Source organism: Archocentrus centrarchus, chromosome 7 (assembly GCF_007364275.1).
Source record: "Archocentrus centrarchus isolate MPI-CPG fArcCen1 chromosome 7, fArcCen1, whole genome shotgun sequence".
NCBI lineage: Eukaryota > Metazoa > Chordata > Actinopteri > Cichliformes > Cichlidae > Archocentrus > Archocentrus centrarchus.
In genome coordinates, this window is record NC_044352.1 from 5,045,643 (window position 1) to 5,064,002 (window position 18,360).

Here is an 18,360-nt window from a genome sequence, read left to right on the forward strand (position 1 = left end):
AGGATCTGACTTAGCTCCTCCCCCTTTAAGGTAGTTTTTTGATTGGCTCCCCCTTGTAAACATAAGGTTTGAATAGCAGGTGGGTGGGGCTACTTAAGTGATCATATTAAGGATGTTCACTCACTACCATCCAGTTCAGTCCAGTTCACAACAACAGTCACCTTAAGGCGTTTTATGTTGTAAGGCAAAGAACCTGCAACATCAGTGGGAGAACCCCAATGATCGGACGATCATATGAACAAGAACCTCCTATTTAGCAGAGAACCAGGCTCAGGGAGGGGCAGCCATCTGCTGCAACCAGCTGGGAGTGAGGACAAAGAGAGCAGTGGGAGACAAACTACAGGAGAGGAGAGTGGTACAGTAGTGGTACATAAACACATGTAGAATGAAAAGAGGGGAGTGGAGAAATACAGTGCATCATGGGAACCCCCCAGCAGCCTGGGCCCACTGCAGCATAACTAAAGGAGGGTTCAGGGTCACCTGATCCAGCCCTAACTGTAAGCTTTATGATAAAGGAAAGTTTTAAGCCTAATCTTAAAAATAGAGAGGGTGTCTGTCTCCTGAATCCAAGCTGGGAGCTGGTTCCACAGAAGAGGGGCCTGAAAGCTGAAGGCTCTGCCTCCCATTCTACTCTTAAGTATCCTAGGAACCACAAGGAAGCCAGTAGTCTGAGAGCGAAGTGCTCTGTTGGGGTGATACGGGACTATGAGGTCTTCATAACAGCACCTGATTATTCAAGACCTTGTTTGTTAGAAGGATTTTAAATTCAATTCTGTATTTAACAGGGAGCCAATGAAGAGAAGCCAATATGGGAGAAATCTGCTCTCTTTGTAGTCTCTGTCAGTACTCTAGCTGCAGCATTCTGGATCAGCTGAAGGCTTTTAGAGCGACCTGATAACCTGATAATGGTTGATAATACAGAGCTAAAAGTAGGTGCGGGGGGTGTTAGAGCAGTCTCAGGGATTACACTGACCTCGTTACTTGAAACTACTTCATATGAAATGTCCAGCACTGGAGCAGACGATACATGATGGAAAATAAGCAGCGAAGAGTCAACAGAAAATGAGATGTTTGCTTTATTTTCTTTGCTTCTTTCTGATTTTTCTCTCCACAAACTACAGAAACTCAGACACTGAATATTGATCATGAATACTGATCCAGTCTGATTAGGTGCAAACAAACAGTTTAATAGAAACAAAGAGTTTAAGAACTGGCTGACAATCTGAGTCTTATTGCACAGCACACAGAAATCCGCTGATCTGGCAAGAAAAGCAACTGGGAAACATTTAACAGTCGATTGATCCGTTTTCTCTTCAGATCGTTTCCTTCAGAAAAGTGATTTTTTTTTTTTATATTACAGAACCAAACAAATCAATTAAATCAAAGTGATTTTTTGCTGCAACATTTCAGCTGGAAAGAGAAAAAGTTTGACTTCATCTAAAATTGCCAAAATGTGACTGACGGCGTGACACAACCACATTTTTAGAGGGTAAAAGAAATTTACCCTCTAAAAATGTGGTTGTGTCACGCCGTCAGTCACATTTTGGCAATCACTCAGTTTGTTAAAGGAACATTACAACAAATGTTTAACACTGAAAGACGAGCGAACCAAAACTGAATGAAATTATATCAAAAATGTCATTATTGCGATGCTGTCTGGAAGGGCGTGGTCTCTTGATGACATCATCACCACTATGATTTTACAGTGAAGTCCTCCTGAGCTTCCCGTGACCCTGAAAACAGCTGTCTTCCTTTTTGCTTCATCAGCTGCTTCTGCTCAGGATTTTTATACTCTGGAAATAAAAGCGTCCAGAGTTTGCTGGTATTTGGTCACATTTTCAGGAAATAGAACCAACAACCTGCTGATGAAGATGAGGATGAAGATCACCGCTGATCTGAAGTAAAACAAAATAATAAAAACATCTTTTGCCTGTTGTGTGTGTGTGTGTGTTGCTTTTTGTTAGGCTTTTTCTGCATGTGTTTTAACAGTTGTGGGTCGCCGTACAAAGCTGCTCGATTTAACGGCGTTTCCCCACGAAGCACCACTGCTGCTGGTATCCATAGCAATGCACCAAACTATCCAATCACAGTGAAGGAAGACAGCCAGAAGGGAAAAAAAAGAGAAACAAACGCAGCTGTGAGGTTTTACAGAGTCCTCCGCTCAGCTCCAGGGGGGGATCTCCTCTCCAAACTTGGCGCAGTGAGCAGCGTTTTTAGCTTCATACAGAACCTGAACAGAAGAAGAAGAAGCGCGTTAATCATCGGCAGACGTGACTTCGGTTAAAAACAGCCGCAGAAACTCACGTTAACATTTAAAAGTACCAAAAGTAGCTCATTCACAATGAACCTGGTCTTAATCAAACCGCTAAATCGCAGATTTCGTGTCAAATCTGTACGGAAAGCCCTTTGGGTCATAAATCGCTCCTGTCTCACATTTCAATATCTCCAGCCGGTGTTTTTTTTTATTCACTAATTGATGCTGTTAAACTGTGTTTGATGTCTAAATACAAGCAAAAGTTCTTTACAGATGTGTCGTTTTCCAGTGTTTTTGTAATCTCTCATATCCCATGAGCCTTTGTGGCATCAGATTAAACATAAACACCACAATACAGTGAGCGACATCCACACAGCTGCCTCCATAGCAAAGATGTCTCAGAGAAACCGCAGACAGCTAATAACTGCACTCAGTTGAACTGGATATTGTTGTGCACAGCAGTAGTTGTTATATTACCAGTGGCTTGTCTCATATATTACAGTCAAATTAGAATTAGTTTAACTCTGTGAGTTCTAAGTTATCACGAGTAATGACCCTAACCCTCTGGTATCAGGAGGTATTAAATTTGCTCTTCAAAGTCTCAGCTATCGGGGAGAAAATATATAATCGGGACTGACATTGTTTTAAAGTTCTTCTTGCATTTCTCTAAAACTCGGGGTCGCCACCAATGACATCAACCCTCAGATGAATAATCATACCAAGTTTCTGAAGCATTAGCCAACAAAATAAGGGAAGAGCAGCGACTGAAGTTAAACATCAATGTACTGTAGTTCTTGAAAATTTGTTAAAATTAAAAGTCAAAAATCTGAAATTGATCATTTTGTATAGATTTGCTCAATGAATACTTGTAGCAGGTTTCTAAAGATTCAGCCCATAAATAAGGGAGAAAAAAAGTCAAAAATCTGTCTCCCCAATTTTGTAGAGCCTTACCCAAAGAGTACCACGTTTGCCAAGTTTAGCAAAAACATGACAGATGACAACGGCTTGGCTTGGGATAATGTCTGTGACAAGGGTTCAACTTCCATTTTGGAACCATTTTTCAACCACGAGGGCTTCATGTGGACGGGTATTCAGGTAAATTGAGTAGTTCTTGATATGATTCTCATTTCAAGGTGCGAGTCCCTTCGTGAGACTGGTTTAAATTTTTTTTTTTTGTAATGGAGCTGCTGCGTGCGAAGCAGACGTTACCTGGTTGTGTACGTAGGCCTCACACAGGTAGCACCACACAGAGAGATCGCAGAAACTGAGAACCAGCGGATGTTCAGACACGACGCCGTGATTCACCATGTGCTCGTTCACGTAGCGACCACAGAACACCTGAAACACGCAGACAACGGGGTCACGTCAGCAGGTGAGACAAGTCATATCAACACTGAGGAAGTATGCGGTCCACAAATGAGACATGTGACCTGGTAGCAGGTGAGACAGATCCAGTTCTCAGCCTCAGAGCCACAGTCCTTACACGGCAAGAAGACGTTTATACCCAAGGAGGGAAGGGGCTTAACAGCATCCAGGTGAGGACACCAGGAGAGAGGGGTCACCACATGCAGAGCTGACTGTAGAGGGAGACAGGCAGAGAGACAGTCAGACAGTCTCGTCAGGAATTTAAACTTTATTAATGATCACAATTAAATGATGTCTGACTCCATCTATGTCGGCACCACACATCAGCTCCAGGGACGTCTGAGGCTTTGACCAACCACACGCTCCCTCAGGCTCTGACTCCGCCCCAACTCCAGCCTCGTTTCCATCTGCAACCGACTCTGGTGCTGCCATGGCAACAGGCTGTGAGAGATAAAAATCAAGAAGGTGTCAGGGTCACTGCGAGTGTGGGAGGTGAGACAAATGTTGCTGACTCACCTGAGACGGCATCCTCTCTGCTGATTCTCTGCGCTCAGGTGTAGTGCCACCTGGCTCGTCCTTCGCTTCTCCTTCACAGGTTAGTTTCTCTGAGGTCAGGGGGACCTTTGGCCTTGCTCCTCCCACTGGAGAGGATGCAGGATTGGCTGAAGTCTGACCGATGTCCAAACTGGCCAATCCCTGAGTGAGCTGCTCCAGACTGCTCTCCGTCTGTTTGGACAAAAGAAATGAGGAGCAGCCTCAGTTAAAATGTGTTTTCTTTATCAAGTGTCTCGTCTCAGTTTATCAGTGCATTACCGTGGAGTCATCCAGTCCTGCAGGGGGCAGCGGTGGTTTGTCGTTGCTGCTCTGCTCTGACTTCCTGCCTTTTCCTTTAGAACTGCGTTTCCCACGATGCTTCAGGAAGGGCAGGGACGCCTGGACAGACTCTGGAACTGAATGACAGAGACATTCAAATGAAATAAAACAGGCAAAACTGGTACATTAGACACATTAATTTAATCCATCAACACAGAACCAGGACTAGAACCCAGTCCTGGTCTCGATGGGCCTCTACACACACTTCAGTCCAGTAAAAATAAAACTCATCTCTTCAATTTATTTGAATTATTTTCCCCCTCGTTTAAGCCAACTTTTTTCTGACTGCCCCTCACAGCTGTGAGCAAAGAAACCCAAAATTACTGTTTACAATGGATTATTTTTAAGTGCAAATCATGCAAAGCTGCTCTAGTAGAGTCTAAAAATAGACACCCAAAGCTGGAAATGAGTAGAATAAGTTCTGTTTAAATCTAATGGATGAGAGTCTGGACTGACTGTGTATCCTCAGGGACCTCCAATAGGGGGCGTGATATCGGATGACCTCGTTTATCGTTGCCACGGCATTGTGGTGAGGAGGTGGGAGGGGTGTCACCAAGGCAGGAGGGGGGTCTCCTAGCAACACACTGGTGCACATCGCCATGGAGTCAGAGATGGAGGACAAGTTGTAACCTCCCTGAGGAGAAAGAGACACCTGAGTTCACGTCAGTCTTCTTCACTGGATCTACTTCACTGTGTTTTCTCAGTTCACCTCCAGTATGACCAGGACCCGCCCCCCAGCCAGTGACATCAGCATATGAGTGAGGTGAGCGTATCCTTCCGGAGTCACATTGTAGCCGCCCAGTGGATCCCCCCGAGCTGCGTCAAACCCGGCCGACACCAGAACCAGACTGGGGTTAAACTGCAGAGAGAAAACACATCACTGGAACAATTAAAGGCTAATCGACCAATCACAGGACACAGTCGCATCTAAGAAATCAATCATCGGGTCTAACCAACTGATCCGAGGACTCTTTGAGTTAAACTGACCAATCAGAGGACTCTTTGGGGTTTAAGCAGTCAATCAGAGGAACTCCGTTGGGTCTAAGTGCCGTATTGCAGTACTCCAGTATATCAAACTGACCTACCAGAGGACTCTTTCAGGTTTAACTTGTCAATCAGGTGAATTTATTAGTTCAAACTGACCTATCAGAGGACTCTTTAAGGTCAAACTGACCATCTAACCCCAGAAAATGTTGAAGTTTGTTAGAAAAATGATTATCAACAGATTATGATCACTCTTCCTCTGATTAATTGATTAATTGTTACAGCACAGAGTGTGTCATATGTCTTTAATTACCTCAGTGGCGATGGGCATGACAACTCGGTGAAAAGCAGCAAGGTAGTCGGAGTCACCCATCCTTCCTCCACTCCATGCCACATTGACGTTAAACCCTGCCCCCTTGGCCACGCCCACCTTGTCGGGCGCAGCATCCTCCGAGGATGGAAAGAATGTGCCGTCGTCGTAGCGGTGGAGGGAGACGTAGAGGACACTGGAGACACAGAGTCCACTTTAGTTTGTGTTCTCCACTGGAGACCAATATTCTTTATTAAGCTGCTCCTCCTCCTCACCTGTCATCGTCTTCAAACATATGCTGCGTCCCATTGCCGTGGTGAACATCCCAGTCTAGGATGAGGATTCTCAGCTGGTCATCGTGGGAAATTTTCTTGGCATAGCGAGTAGCGAGAGCTGCCGAGTTGAATAAACAGAAGCCACAAGGATAGTCTCTCTCAGCGTGATGGCCAGGAGGACGGACGATGGCCACGGCATTAGTCACCTATGAGGGAACAGACCAATCAGCTGCCTTCAGCCTGTCAGTAGTGTTAAATATTACTGCAATCAGCGAGTATATTAGCAACAGTTAGAAAATAATCCAAGTTACAAGTTAAAGGTTACAATGACTTGTTGGGCCATCTTGTGGTAACATGTGGTATTACATAAAAGTACAGCTCAGCCATAATTAACTCACATTTTTCCCACCATTTCAAAGGTCTGTTTTATATTATAACTTTATATTAGTTAGAATTAGGTTTAAGTTCGGGTTAGTTGTGATGGTTAAACTTACAGACTGCAGTTTGAGTAACTTTGTTGGCAGTCTGGTGTTCAACTACCCATTTGTTTCTTATTTATAAGGCTGGGGGTCTCCTCTCATCCATCCTCGCGCTGTCTTCCCTCACAGGTGGTAGTTTAGATGATCTTTAGCTGGTTCTTCTTTTTTATTAGCCAAATATCCATTTCCTGTGGCTGTCTGCATAATCAGGCAGAATTATGGGAACTAGGGCGCTCCCTCATTTGGCTCAAAGGTGTATTGCTGCTATAACTCTACACGAAAAGACAAATCTGTAATTTTATTTAGCGACCCAATTAAGATCTCCTGTGACCCACCTATGGGTCAGTTATTAGTAATATGCTATGGAGCTTCTGTGGCAGAGAAGAACCGCACTCAGGTCATACCTGGCCACTCAGGATCTGGTCCAAGGCGTTGAGGCAGCTTCCAGCTGCCAGCTGTGCACACTGGAAGCTCTGCTGATTGAGGTAAATGGAGACAAACTCGTCTCCCAGTTTGTGCAGCTCTCTGGGCTTCATGGCCGCGGTGGCTTTCATCTGCTGGATGTGCTGCACGCTGGACACACACATTGATGCTGAGGACCATGTGAGGTGAGGTAAAGCTGTTCACACACACTATTCTGCGGCTTCATACCTGTGACACAAAGACAGCTCCTCCTCTGTCGCCAAGCGAGCTGGTATCCGCTGGCAGCGATCGACCAATCCCAGCTGCTGATGTTTGGAGAAGATCTTAAAGATTCGCTGAGGCTGCTCCGGGTGATGTCTGCAGCACGATTACATCAACGGGATTATTACAGAATCAGAACATCCATACCATCACGCTGAGCAGAGTCCAGGTAACTCACCTGTCCCACAAGTTTGAATGCTCCATCATCCTCTCATCATAAACCAGACCTGTTGTTGTGGCAACAGAGGGAGCCAGGTCCGGCTTGATCGTATTCTTCTGATTGGTTGGCGTGCTGATGGCACGGCCCTCAGCTGATGCCCCACCTTCTGCACAGAGAAGAGGAAGCGAGACGTTTCATGAAGTGAAAAGGCGATTCTAGTTCCTCCAAGTTCATCTGATGGTTTTTAGCACCAGTTCAAGTCTGCTTTAGTTCCAGCTTACAAACTACACTCCTCAAAGGTGCTGCACTAGCTGTATGTTCAATAAGGCGGCAAATCCACACAGCAAAGCAAAACTTTGTTTTTGTGCCTTAAGGAAAAAAGTCCTATATTTACTGCTGAGTCTGGGCATCTACAGCTACAAAAGGGCGATATTTGCATTTGCTTTACTTAATGCTGCAGTAGCAAGACTCCAAAACAAAACAGAGCAAATATCAGCAGCATATGACACTGACAAGGAGGAGCTCGGGACGGGGTGGGTTGCAAAGCAGCTTGCAGATGTTTCTAGAGGCAGAAAACAAAGTTATCCCTTTGCTGCTGCCACAATGCTTAATGAATATAGCTTGTAGGTCTTTTCACATGTCTACTGCAAAGATTTGCAAATGAAGATAAACCCAAGTAAAAAGAACAGGTTCCTGGAAAATAATGTTTCCTTGATGTTCACCTTCCTTTTAATGACCTAATTTTAACTTTGATGATTCATCTGAATTTCTGAAGTGCTTCATCAATCATTATTTTTATTGTTGCTGTTAATGAAGAAAATTTTATCCATCGAAATCCCCACAGACGATGACTGGTTCCATTCTGTTAATTTGGCCTTTGACTTAGAAATAGTTGGAGGTTGGTCAGAGTGTCATTTTAGAATTGCACGCCAATGTTACTTTTTATTAACTAACAGCTCATTTCTGTTGATATGCAGCTACCTGTCCCAGCGTTATGGATGCAGAGGGTGTGTGTTGGTGTGTTTGAGGGTTACCCAGAACTTGCAGAGAGGCCCAGTGTGGATACAGAGCTGAGATGGTCTCAGAGATGGACTGCAGAGCACTGAAGGGCGCACACACACAGGTTCTGAATTAAACACTGGAAGCATGCGGGGAATCGTGCTGGATGTCAGGTGAGCCTCAGGTCTCACCTCTCAGATGGAGCAGTGGGTGGAGTTAGAGGAGGGCATGCTCCACCCAGCAGAGCTCTGATGCAGGCTGCAGCACTCTCAGCTGTGGACTCCAGGTTGTAACCCCCCTGCAAATACACAAACACACATGAACAACAGTTTTATTAACTGAAATTATTGGAAGTAGGCATGTACCAACTGCTGAATATTGGCGTTTCAACAAATAGAATGGCATTTGCTGACAGTTACATGCTGTCACATCAATTTTGTGCTGACTAAATGTTAAAAAAAAGTTGAAAGACTTTAAAACTGGTCAATTATTTACAGTAAACAAACAACAACTAAAAAGAAATAAACATCTACCATAATTTCATTGCACCTCCAGTTGGAGAAAGAGGACGGATGACACACGTCTATTTAACATGAGTGTAAAGTGACTTCACGGGTCAGCGTGAATCAGATGTCAGTGTGGAGGACGTTTTACCTCGAGAGCGAGAACAAGTCGACCTTCTGCCAAACTCATCAACATGTGAGTCAGAACTTGGAAACACTGAGGACTCACACACATCTCCCCCTGAAAACACGAACACACACACACACACACACACACACACACACACACACACACACACACACACACACACACACACACACACACACACACAGAGTTAGAGGTGCATGACTGACACATGTGATGACGAAAACTGATCTCAGGTCTGTGAAGTTTTTACCTTCAGATCTCCGACTGCAGCATCAAATCCAGCACAGACAAGAACCAACTGAGGCTGAAACTGGAAACACACGCATACTGATCAATACACCGCATCATCAATACTGAGTTTTCTAAACGTGTGTATGAGTGTGAGTGTGTGTGTGTGTGTTACCTCGTAGGCTACGGGCAGCAGTACTTGTTGAAAAGCAGCAACGTAATCAGCGTCGGTCATCCCCGTCTGAAACACAAACAGGATGAAGAATCAGGACGCAGGTAAACAAAAATTAAAGACTTTTTAAAGCATCTTTAATAACACTTCAATTCAAGACCTAACTAGCTAATGAAATGCGCATCAAAATTAAACCTAATCTTCAGGTTTTAACTGACTAACGAACGAGCTGCTAGAAGCGCTTTCTTTTTCATCATCTTCAAAGTGTGCACTGATCAGGCCAATGCACACTTTTGGGGGGGTGAAAGGGGGGAGTGAAAGTGAAGATGTAATGAGACCTACTGTGATGCACGGTTTGGAGATGGTGACACTAACAAGATGACAGGAGGGCTGACTTGGAGATGTTAAGGTTTTCACTGGGAGTGACCGGGATGGACAGCTCAGGTTGAGTTAGAGAGGCGGGACTAAGATGGGCTGGACGTGCAGAGGAGGGATGGTGGATATATTGGACAAAAGGCAGTTGAAAATGGGTGAAAGTAGCTGCACTGTCTGCGTGACATTCTTGTGGTCATGTGACTAAAACATTTCAGACCCATCTACACTAGATTTAAGACAATTTAACTGTTTTTAAGGGCTTTTCTCAGTAAATGTATTTAAATGACCTGCTGCCACCCTGGATACTATTTTGTATTAATTCTTCCTCAGTGCCTGTAAGCCTTCCAGGCCCTGAGGCAGCAAAGCAGCTTTAAACCATCCACCTCACCATGCTTCACAGTTAGGATGAGGTTTTGGTGTTGATGTTTTCTGTCAGTAAACTTATGGGTTGAAACAGAAATATTTTTCAGGGGTCTGTGTTGTGTTCGTTCTGGTTCTGGTGGCCTGCCTCAGGACAGAGGCCGTCAGCTGGAGGACTCACCTGGTTCCAGGGCAGGTTGATGTTTCTTCCTTCAGCTTGTCCGCTGCCAACAAAATGGCTGCCAGACTCTGGCAGGTGAGGCCAGAAAGAACCGTGCTCATACCTGTGTACGCTGAAGTACATGACACTACAACACACACACACACATACAGGTTTAGTGTGTCTACTGCTGAGTTCACAGTCAGCTTTCCACAAATCTAATTAAAGCCTTTAACATGATGGATGAAACAGGGCTGAGCAGAAGCATCTGAGATAGTTTAACAGCTGATCCAGATTCTCCTGAAAGTCCAAATATAAGAGATCAGGCACAGCTGAGTGACAGCATGATGCACACCTACCCCTTCGAGGCCAGGAGCATGCACTGTTTTCAACAGTTTTATGAAGCTGTGCAGACTTGAATCTTTTATCTTGGTGGAGCTACTAGGCAGCAGTAATTGCCTCTGTAATTATTGTACGTCTTTACCTTACAATATGAAACGCCTTGAGGCGACTGTTTGTTGTGATTTGGTGCTCTATAAATAAAATCGAATTAAAGAAGAAGCACAATCTTACAGACCAGGAAGGTGAAGGAAAGGGCAAAACTAAACCCTCTGCTTTCTGGACACAGCCACGAATGTTAGCTGGCAGATTCACACATTAATAAGACATTATGTTCAACTGATGCAGCGGAGTCTGAAAATCGCTCGTGTGGTCACTCCTGAAAAGTTGCTTTAAAAACTGCTGCTGAGAGCTGATCCTGGATCACAGGAGGAGGAGGAGGAGCAGCTTACCTGGGATCATCCTGGAACTGGTACTGGATGCCCTGCCCGTGATGAACATCCCAGTCCACTATCAACACCCTGACACACACACACACACACACACACACACACAGAAGCAAACAGAGCCATTAAAGCAGTTAAAATGTTAAGTGGTATCAATAATGCAACGTGAACATCCACCATCCCCTCAACCAATCATAGACTCGCTGCCACTCTGTGCTCCCTTGCCTGTAACTACATCCTGAAATAAGTGACACGAAAGTCCGTACTGAAGCCCTTACTCTGTCTCATTTCAGTCTTTAATGGCCAACTGGAACCCTGGAAAGAAGAACTGCATCATTTGATGACAGTTTAGCTTTTTCTGTGCTTTTCAAAATTTATCTGCATTTTTAAAGAATGATCAGTGCACAGAACAGGAAGTCTTTGCTACACAAAATGCCAAAACTCCCCAGAGACTGCGTAACAGGTCCCCAGATTGTCCTTACACACACACGCGCACACGCACACACACACACACACACACAGAAAAAGGAGACAACTATGCGTTACACACCTGCTGACAGCATGTCTGGTCTGAGCGTATCGAGCTGCAATCCCCACGTTGTTGAAGATGGAGTAACCGTTGCACTCGTTGGCCTGAGCGTGATGACCCGGAGGTCTGAAAGTAGAAGAGACGCGTTACTGTTTGTGTCAGCGCTGCCTTAAGGTGTTCACAGGGAAACACAGCGCTGGCCTGAACATTTGTCTTATTAGCATCCACATTAGCATCGGCCTTTAGCCTTAACTATTCTTCCTTCATACATGTTACACAAACACATACAATCACCACTCGCAGACACCAACACAGTTCTCCTATGCGTACATACTTGCATAGCACATACACATGCTCCTCCACCAGATATCTGTGATACACAAACCGTCCGTCTATCCATCCATCTTCACATATCCAGTTCAGGGTCACGGGGACGGGAGGGGGGGCATTATTCTAGCTGTCACGTTTGATAATGAGTTCATTATGACTTCTGGTGACATTAGTTTAATATGTCCACATGAATTTTTGCCTGATCCTCTCATTAATATTGTGATGCTAATATATTTGATTACACAACCATTATTATGGTAAGAACTAACTCGGCCAAGACCTTTAGTAGAGGCATATATGGCCTACATTTTAAAATCCTAGGTGACAATTTTCTCACATTATCACGTTCACAAGAGTTTCAGAAAATTTGACCTCTGACCTCTGCGACCTTGAGCCCAAGGTCACCGAGATTTGAACTCTTCCAAGATTTTTAGTAGGTATCAATCTGAAAATCCTCGGTCACGTCGTTCTCGAGTTCTCGCCCGCCCAGCGGGATGATGACACTGACCCTCAGTCTTTTCAGGCTGAGGGGTAAAACCACAACAGCTAACGCAAAATGAAAGTCAGACCCATCATCTCACACTTGTTTTACTCTGGACGTCTAACTTGGTGTGTTTTTATTCTATATTTATTTTTTACTGTTACTTGATGGCTGTGATTTCTGCTGACTGAATAAAAATGACTCTTTGGGGATCATAAACACGTCCCTGATCCTCGACTGAGGCTGCTGTGGAGCCTCTGAATGCTGCTCTTGCTGTTGTTACCTGATGACGGCAAATCCGTTCCTGAGCTCAGAGGTCATGACCTGATCGACCAGCTGGAGGACTGCACCCACAGCTCTAACAGACACCTGGAAGGACTCCTGAAGCACACACAGATTTCAGATTGATAAAATACAACTAACACAGAGAACATCTCATCTTCCACCTGAAGAGTTCATCCCGTTCTATCATAAAGAACAAAACCAGCTTGCTAAGAATTGACAGGACGTGCACGCGTGTTCTTACTGGATGGAGGTAAATGGAGTCATATTTGTCGGACAGGGTTTGGAGTTCAGCCAGTGTCATCGTCTGAGTCAACCTCATCATGTCCACATACTGTTTCCTGCAGCAGCACAAACACACAACAGGTTTCACACCGTGAACAGATTCAAACACGAACGACGGTTTAAAAGCGATCGGTGGACTCACATGTGAGCCAGCAGCAGCTCTTCCTCTGTAGCTTCTCTGGGCTAAAACACAAAAAAGACAGGGATGGTTACCAATTAAACTCAACGAGGATGTGAGAGTAAGACTTTTATTAATCTTAATCTCTGAGGAGCTCTTCTTCAGTCTAACCTCGACTCTGACGCAGAGAGGCAGCAGCTCTTGTCTCTCCAGCTCCTTCATGATGGCCGTGACTCTGTCCGGACACTCTGGATGACTGAAACACAAAAAATTCTGGAAGTACACTTTCCACAATAGAGTCAACTCATAAAAATGAATCAGAGGCTAAGCCATTTTAATAAATGAATTAAAACTGTGGGTTTGAGGCTCTTAAACCTGCTGTAAATCTGACTCCAGCCACTGCTCCATCTGACAGGTGACACCTGATTCTCCACTCTTATGCTTTTTATTGGTTTATTTAGCGTTATATATTCAAATGATGACATAAAGAAAGAAAATTCAAATGTTAAACTCTGAGACAAAGAAGTTTAATTTGCCAAACATGCAGTTCACTGTGGGACAGGCTAAAGAGAAGGGATGCTCAGGTAATCAGTCATGAGCAAAGTTGCTGTTTGACTTTCTGATGATCATCGATGCAGCTCATCGTCACTGATCTGCAGTCTGAGCTAACACTGCTCCTTTATGGCAAAAAAATCACAGTTATTACTTATTAAACTTAAGTCACTCATTGAAAGTTTGATTTCCAACAGTGGATCTGTAATACTTTAATTTTTATTTCACTGAAAAAAAAAAACGGCAGCACGGTGGCGCAGTGGTTAGCACTGCTGCCTCACAGTTAGAATACCATCTGGAAGGCCTGGGTTCGATTCCACCTTGGCCCAGGCCTCTCCCTCTCTGTGTGGAGTTTGCATGTTCTCCCCGTGCTTGCGTGGGTTTCCTCCGGGTACTCCGGTTTCCTCCCACATTCCAAAGACATGCACTTACTGGGGTTAGGTTAATTGGCTAATCTAAATTGCCCATAGGTGTGAATGAGAGCATGAATGTGAGTGTGAAAGGTCGTCTGTCCCTCTGTGTTGGCCCTGCAACAGGCTGGCGACCTGTTCAGGGTGTACCCTGCCTCTCGCCCTATGACAGCTGGGATAGGCTCCAGCCCCCCCGCGACCCTTAACAGGATGTGCGGAAGCGAATGGATGGATGGATGGATGGATGGATGGATGAAAAAAAAAACATGAACTGAACTTAACATGCAAAGTCTGGCAAAAGGAAGTGAAACAAAATATTGTACAATAATAATTTTATATCAATTATTGTGTTTTACAATCACTGGAAGCCAAAAATTTAACTGAAATTAAAATTCAAATAACCGGACAGCCCTCATCTGAGGCTCTGCTGCTTACCTGAGGTCCCACTCGTTCTTATGGTGAGTGAAGATCTCCGAGTAAACCAGACCCGTTCCACTGGCTGCTGACCTGCTGGACAGATCCTACACACACACACACACACACACACACACACACACACACATAAAGAACAGCATCATCTTAGCAGTCCTGTTATACATCCATCTGGCTGCAGTGTCCCTTCAGGCGCTGATGGATGTTTCCTTCTTTCAACATGTTAAAAAAAACTTTATTTTATTAAATATTAAGATAATGCGCCGTGTTTTGGGATGCGGCAGTGCCAGTATCAGATATCCCTCCAGCTTGCGAACTAGAAACAGTCCCATACACCCCCACATATTACCACATTACAATCTCACAGCAGTTTGTAATATAACCGTTTGAACACAAAACAAATCCCTTTGCTCATTCACTTTCTCATGGATCTAGGGCAGATCCAGGATTTGCTGGATTATATCTCTCAGTGCCCCCTCTTATATAATTTGATTACTTATCTCTGCTTTATTATGGATCCATCTTTAGCCTGAGAAACTGTAGCAGTGTTGCATTATTTTTTCAATGATAAAATTTGACAAAATGTGTTTAACTTGAATGAAATCAAGAGAAGCTCTGGGCTTGTTAAAGCAGCTGAATGCAGGGTTATAACTGACACTGGTGGAAAGGTCAGAAATCGAGCAGTAATCTGAGCTCAAAGAGCCGGTCGGAGGATCCAGCACAGACCTCTGACCTCTGCTGCAAAGACTCTGCAGTACCTGAGCTGCATGTTAACCCTCATGTGTTAAACAGTGCAAGCTGTTCATTCTCACCAGTGTCTTCAACCTGCCGCTCAGCTCATCTTCTCGCTCCTCTCTGGTCCTTTCCATCCTTCCTCTCCTCTTCACCTCCTGCAGGCTGTTTCCTCCTTCCCTCCCCTGTGCTCCTTCACTGCTGCCGCCCTGCAAACACAAACAGGAGCAGATGAAGCCCGCCCCACTGCTGCCGCTGCTGCTGACAGACACGCTGTAGGGTTAAAGGACAACCTCTCCAACGTGACGCGAAGAAGCACAAGAAGAAGAAAACTGAGGGCGACAAAGAAAAACAGTTTTTTTCCATCTGGTGTCACGAAAGCAGACTGACAGCTCCAAACATTCAGCTGTTCACATGAAGCCAGCTGAGTGTGTAGAAGTCAAGGAGAGGCAGGACAACCTGATGTAAAAGTTCAGCTCAGGTAAATGATTGATTGTTCTTTCCAGTTTTCCCTTCGTCAATAAATCACACTCAGCTAAAGCCAAGCTGTAAACAAGTAGCACCTGCAAATAAACACACTGAATCTGGAGCACCACAGGGCAAGCTTATCGCTTTAATGACTTCACTACTGTTCAAGTGTTTGATCTTCAGGTGACACCATCATCTCTTTCCCGTCACAGAAAGCAAATATCTGCATATCTGCTGATACTGATTAAATATCGATCCTAAAGAAGACCTATTCTACTCATTTCTAGCTCCACTTTTTTATTCTTGGATTCTACCAGAGTAGCTTTACATGGCTCATAGATCGACCACACTCGAGTCATTTATGTCACTAATCGCTCAGTCGAGTTCAATCTTGAACTAACAAACCTACACACTGTTAACACGACCCGTGAGCTACATACTGACGGTCAAACTGGTGAAAACTATGAAATTAATCCAGACACACTTAGTTTACTTTGTTGTAGATGCCATTTTAAATTGACCACTTTTTGCAGACCTACAGCACCAACTAGGTGTGCAAAGAGTAAATGACTGATCTGATATAAATAAAAGCTTTAAAAGGATGCGAAGCTATCAGGTGGAAGGTAAAACCAGGTGTAAATCTGTATGTATCAGAGAACTAACCTGAGGGGACAGACGAGGAGATCTTCTGACTGACTTCAGTCCATGTCCTGGAGGATCTGACCCAGGCTGCATCACTGGTCCACTCAGATTCACCTGAACCAAAAAAGAAAACAGAGACATGAAGAAGAAAAGTTAAGACTGAGGAGTTTCATCACCTTTTTCTAAAAAATCTACACTCTGTACACATCTGGGAACTGAGGACACCAGCTGCTGCAGTTTTTAAAAGACTGATTCCCCATTTTTGCTCGATTTAGGATTTCAGCTGCTCAGCAGTTCAGGTCTTCTCCAAATGTTTTCCTCTGAGGATGGTCTGAACTGCAGTGAGGTTGTTTATAGTTGGGACAGTGGGAATACGTTCCTGCCGGGTTTTTTTTTTTGATTACCTAAAATTGTTCCCACCATATTTTGATATTATTATATATGAGGTTATGTATTTATTACACAAACCCTACTACAAGTCTCACCTCTCTAATCCAGTGCCTTTGTTTTGTCAGCTAAGGTGTGAGGTTGCAGCTTCATCTGACAACTACATGTGCATGTAGACCAAGTAGGTGTAGGTCACCAGCCTTATAGTGATGGTTAAATGAACAAAAATGTAGATTCAGTAAGGAAACTGGGATTGATTCCAGCACCTCAGACAGGTATTGGATTGCTGTGTCCCTGACACCAAACCTCTTCTTGACCTGGACCCAGATTTTTATCGTGCAGCTCACCGATCAGTTGTTTGATAGTGTAACAGCTAATAAATTCTGTTTTCTAATGGCTGATGAACCCGTGATCACTCAGTCAGCTAAAATATTATTGTGGACAGTATCCAAGGTTTTGCTGTGATGGGGAGTTCCAGTCTGGACCCAGTTCTTGTTGGTCACAGACATTTATGAATTACTTATTACTTCATGTTCCTGTTGAGACCAGCAGGAAAGGCCAGCAGCACATTTCATGATAAGCATGAAAACGAGCACATCAGGAGGCAGTTTGTCTTGACCCTTTTTATGATGGGCCAAAGAGGTTTTCATTGAGCTGTATATGTGAAGCTGATATCCTCTGAATATAGTTTCTTTCTGTATTACCATTGTATTTCCTCTCTTCTACCTTTCCACAGGTATCTGACTCCTAAACCCACCTGTCTGCTTCTGTTATATTGCTTTTGTCTCTCCAGGCCCTTACAAGGTACAAGGTAGCTTTTTTCCTTCCTACTGTCGCCAAGTCCTATCAGAGACATTCACTGAGTTTCTCTCTGTTATTGTCCTCAGCTTAAATATTGGTGCCCTGAAATGACTGCTGCTGTCTGTTATGTACAGTACCAGTCAAAAGTTTGGACACAAATTTTAACTGATACTGTATATGTCTATATGGTCGAGCTGCTTTTTAATTTTTGTCATTTTCCCAAAATGTTATTTATTTAGATTCACTGATCTCCTGCAGCGCAGTTTCAGGTTGATACATAAATTCGTGTCCACTAAATATTTTTTCTAAGACCAGGACCAGTACCAAGACCGGTCCTGGGACCCGCCCCGCTTGGTGTAAATAGAAGCAGCGGAAGCTGTTAGCCTCTTGCTAGCTTGTTTTTAGCATGAAACGCTCAGACTGAGTGGATGAACTGGGACTCACAGTAAGCCGAAGACATCAAACACTGAACCCGGATCAGAACCAGTCTGAGGACCCGCTGCAGCCTCCGGTACCGTGCCCAGAAAGACCAGGAAGCTGTACTGTTTGTTTCTGAGCCGCGCCAACCGTACAGCGCCGCCGTCGGAGGCGTATGACGTCACGGGTGTGGCGCGCGCCGCCAGTGACTGTTTTTAAAACTAAAATAAAAAAACGTTAGTGATCAAAACCAGGAGCTTTTTGCTCTCTGGTGTTTATGGTTTCCTGATCATTTATTCTAAATGCAGGTTATATTGTAATCTAATTTTTACACTTTTTCCTCTTTTTTAAAATTTTCATTTCATTTTGATCCTACCAGA

The 18,360-nt window shown here is 44.2% G+C and overlaps 1 protein-coding gene across 1 annotated transcript; it reads right to left on the reverse strand.

Moving 5' to 3' along the window:
* Nucleotides 1–1,058: 1,058 nt before the first annotated feature.
* hdac6 (histone deacetylase 6) lies at nucleotides 1,059–18,164 on the reverse strand. Its single transcript, XM_030734593.1, has 29 exons — nucleotides 18,008–18,164; nucleotides 16,397–16,489; nucleotides 15,346–15,474; nucleotides 14,537–14,622; nucleotides 13,311–13,395; nucleotides 13,164–13,204; nucleotides 12,981–13,077; nucleotides 12,738–12,835; nucleotides 11,665–11,769; nucleotides 11,121–11,189; nucleotides 10,351–10,477; nucleotides 9,438–9,503; nucleotides 9,285–9,344; nucleotides 9,038–9,127; nucleotides 8,575–8,681; nucleotides 8,419–8,486; nucleotides 7,403–7,550; nucleotides 7,192–7,320; nucleotides 6,945–7,113; nucleotides 6,062–6,267; nucleotides 5,790–5,982; nucleotides 5,202–5,351; nucleotides 4,949–5,126; nucleotides 4,433–4,569; nucleotides 4,136–4,345; nucleotides 3,920–4,060; nucleotides 3,685–3,831; nucleotides 3,464–3,592; nucleotides 1,059–2,230 (listed from the first exon to the last, which is right to left on the reverse strand). Exons 2-29 carry the CDS (start codon nucleotides 16,466–16,468, stop codon nucleotides 2,162–2,164), a joined length of 3,306 nt encoding a protein of 1,101 aa, XP_030590453.1. The 5' UTR covers nucleotides 16,469–16,489; nucleotides 18,008–18,164; the 3' UTR covers nucleotides 1,059–2,161.
* Nucleotides 18,165–18,360: the final 196 nt, after the last annotated feature.

Bases quoted from the DNA above. Each gene is read 5' to 3' on its own strand.
- hdac6 (XM_030734593.1), bottom strand. From the start codon at position 16,468: ATGCAGCCTGGGTCAGATCCTCCAGGACATGGACTGAAGTCAGTCAGA. The intron at 14,623-15,345 runs GTGAGAATGAAC...GTGTGTGTGTAG, and splicing joins GCGGCAGGTTGAAGACACTG to GATCTGTCCAGCAGGTCAGC. The intron at 2,231-3,463 runs GTAACGTCTGCT...TCTTCTGTTCAG, and splicing joins AGGCCTACGTACACAACCAG to GTTCTGTATGAAGCTAAAAA.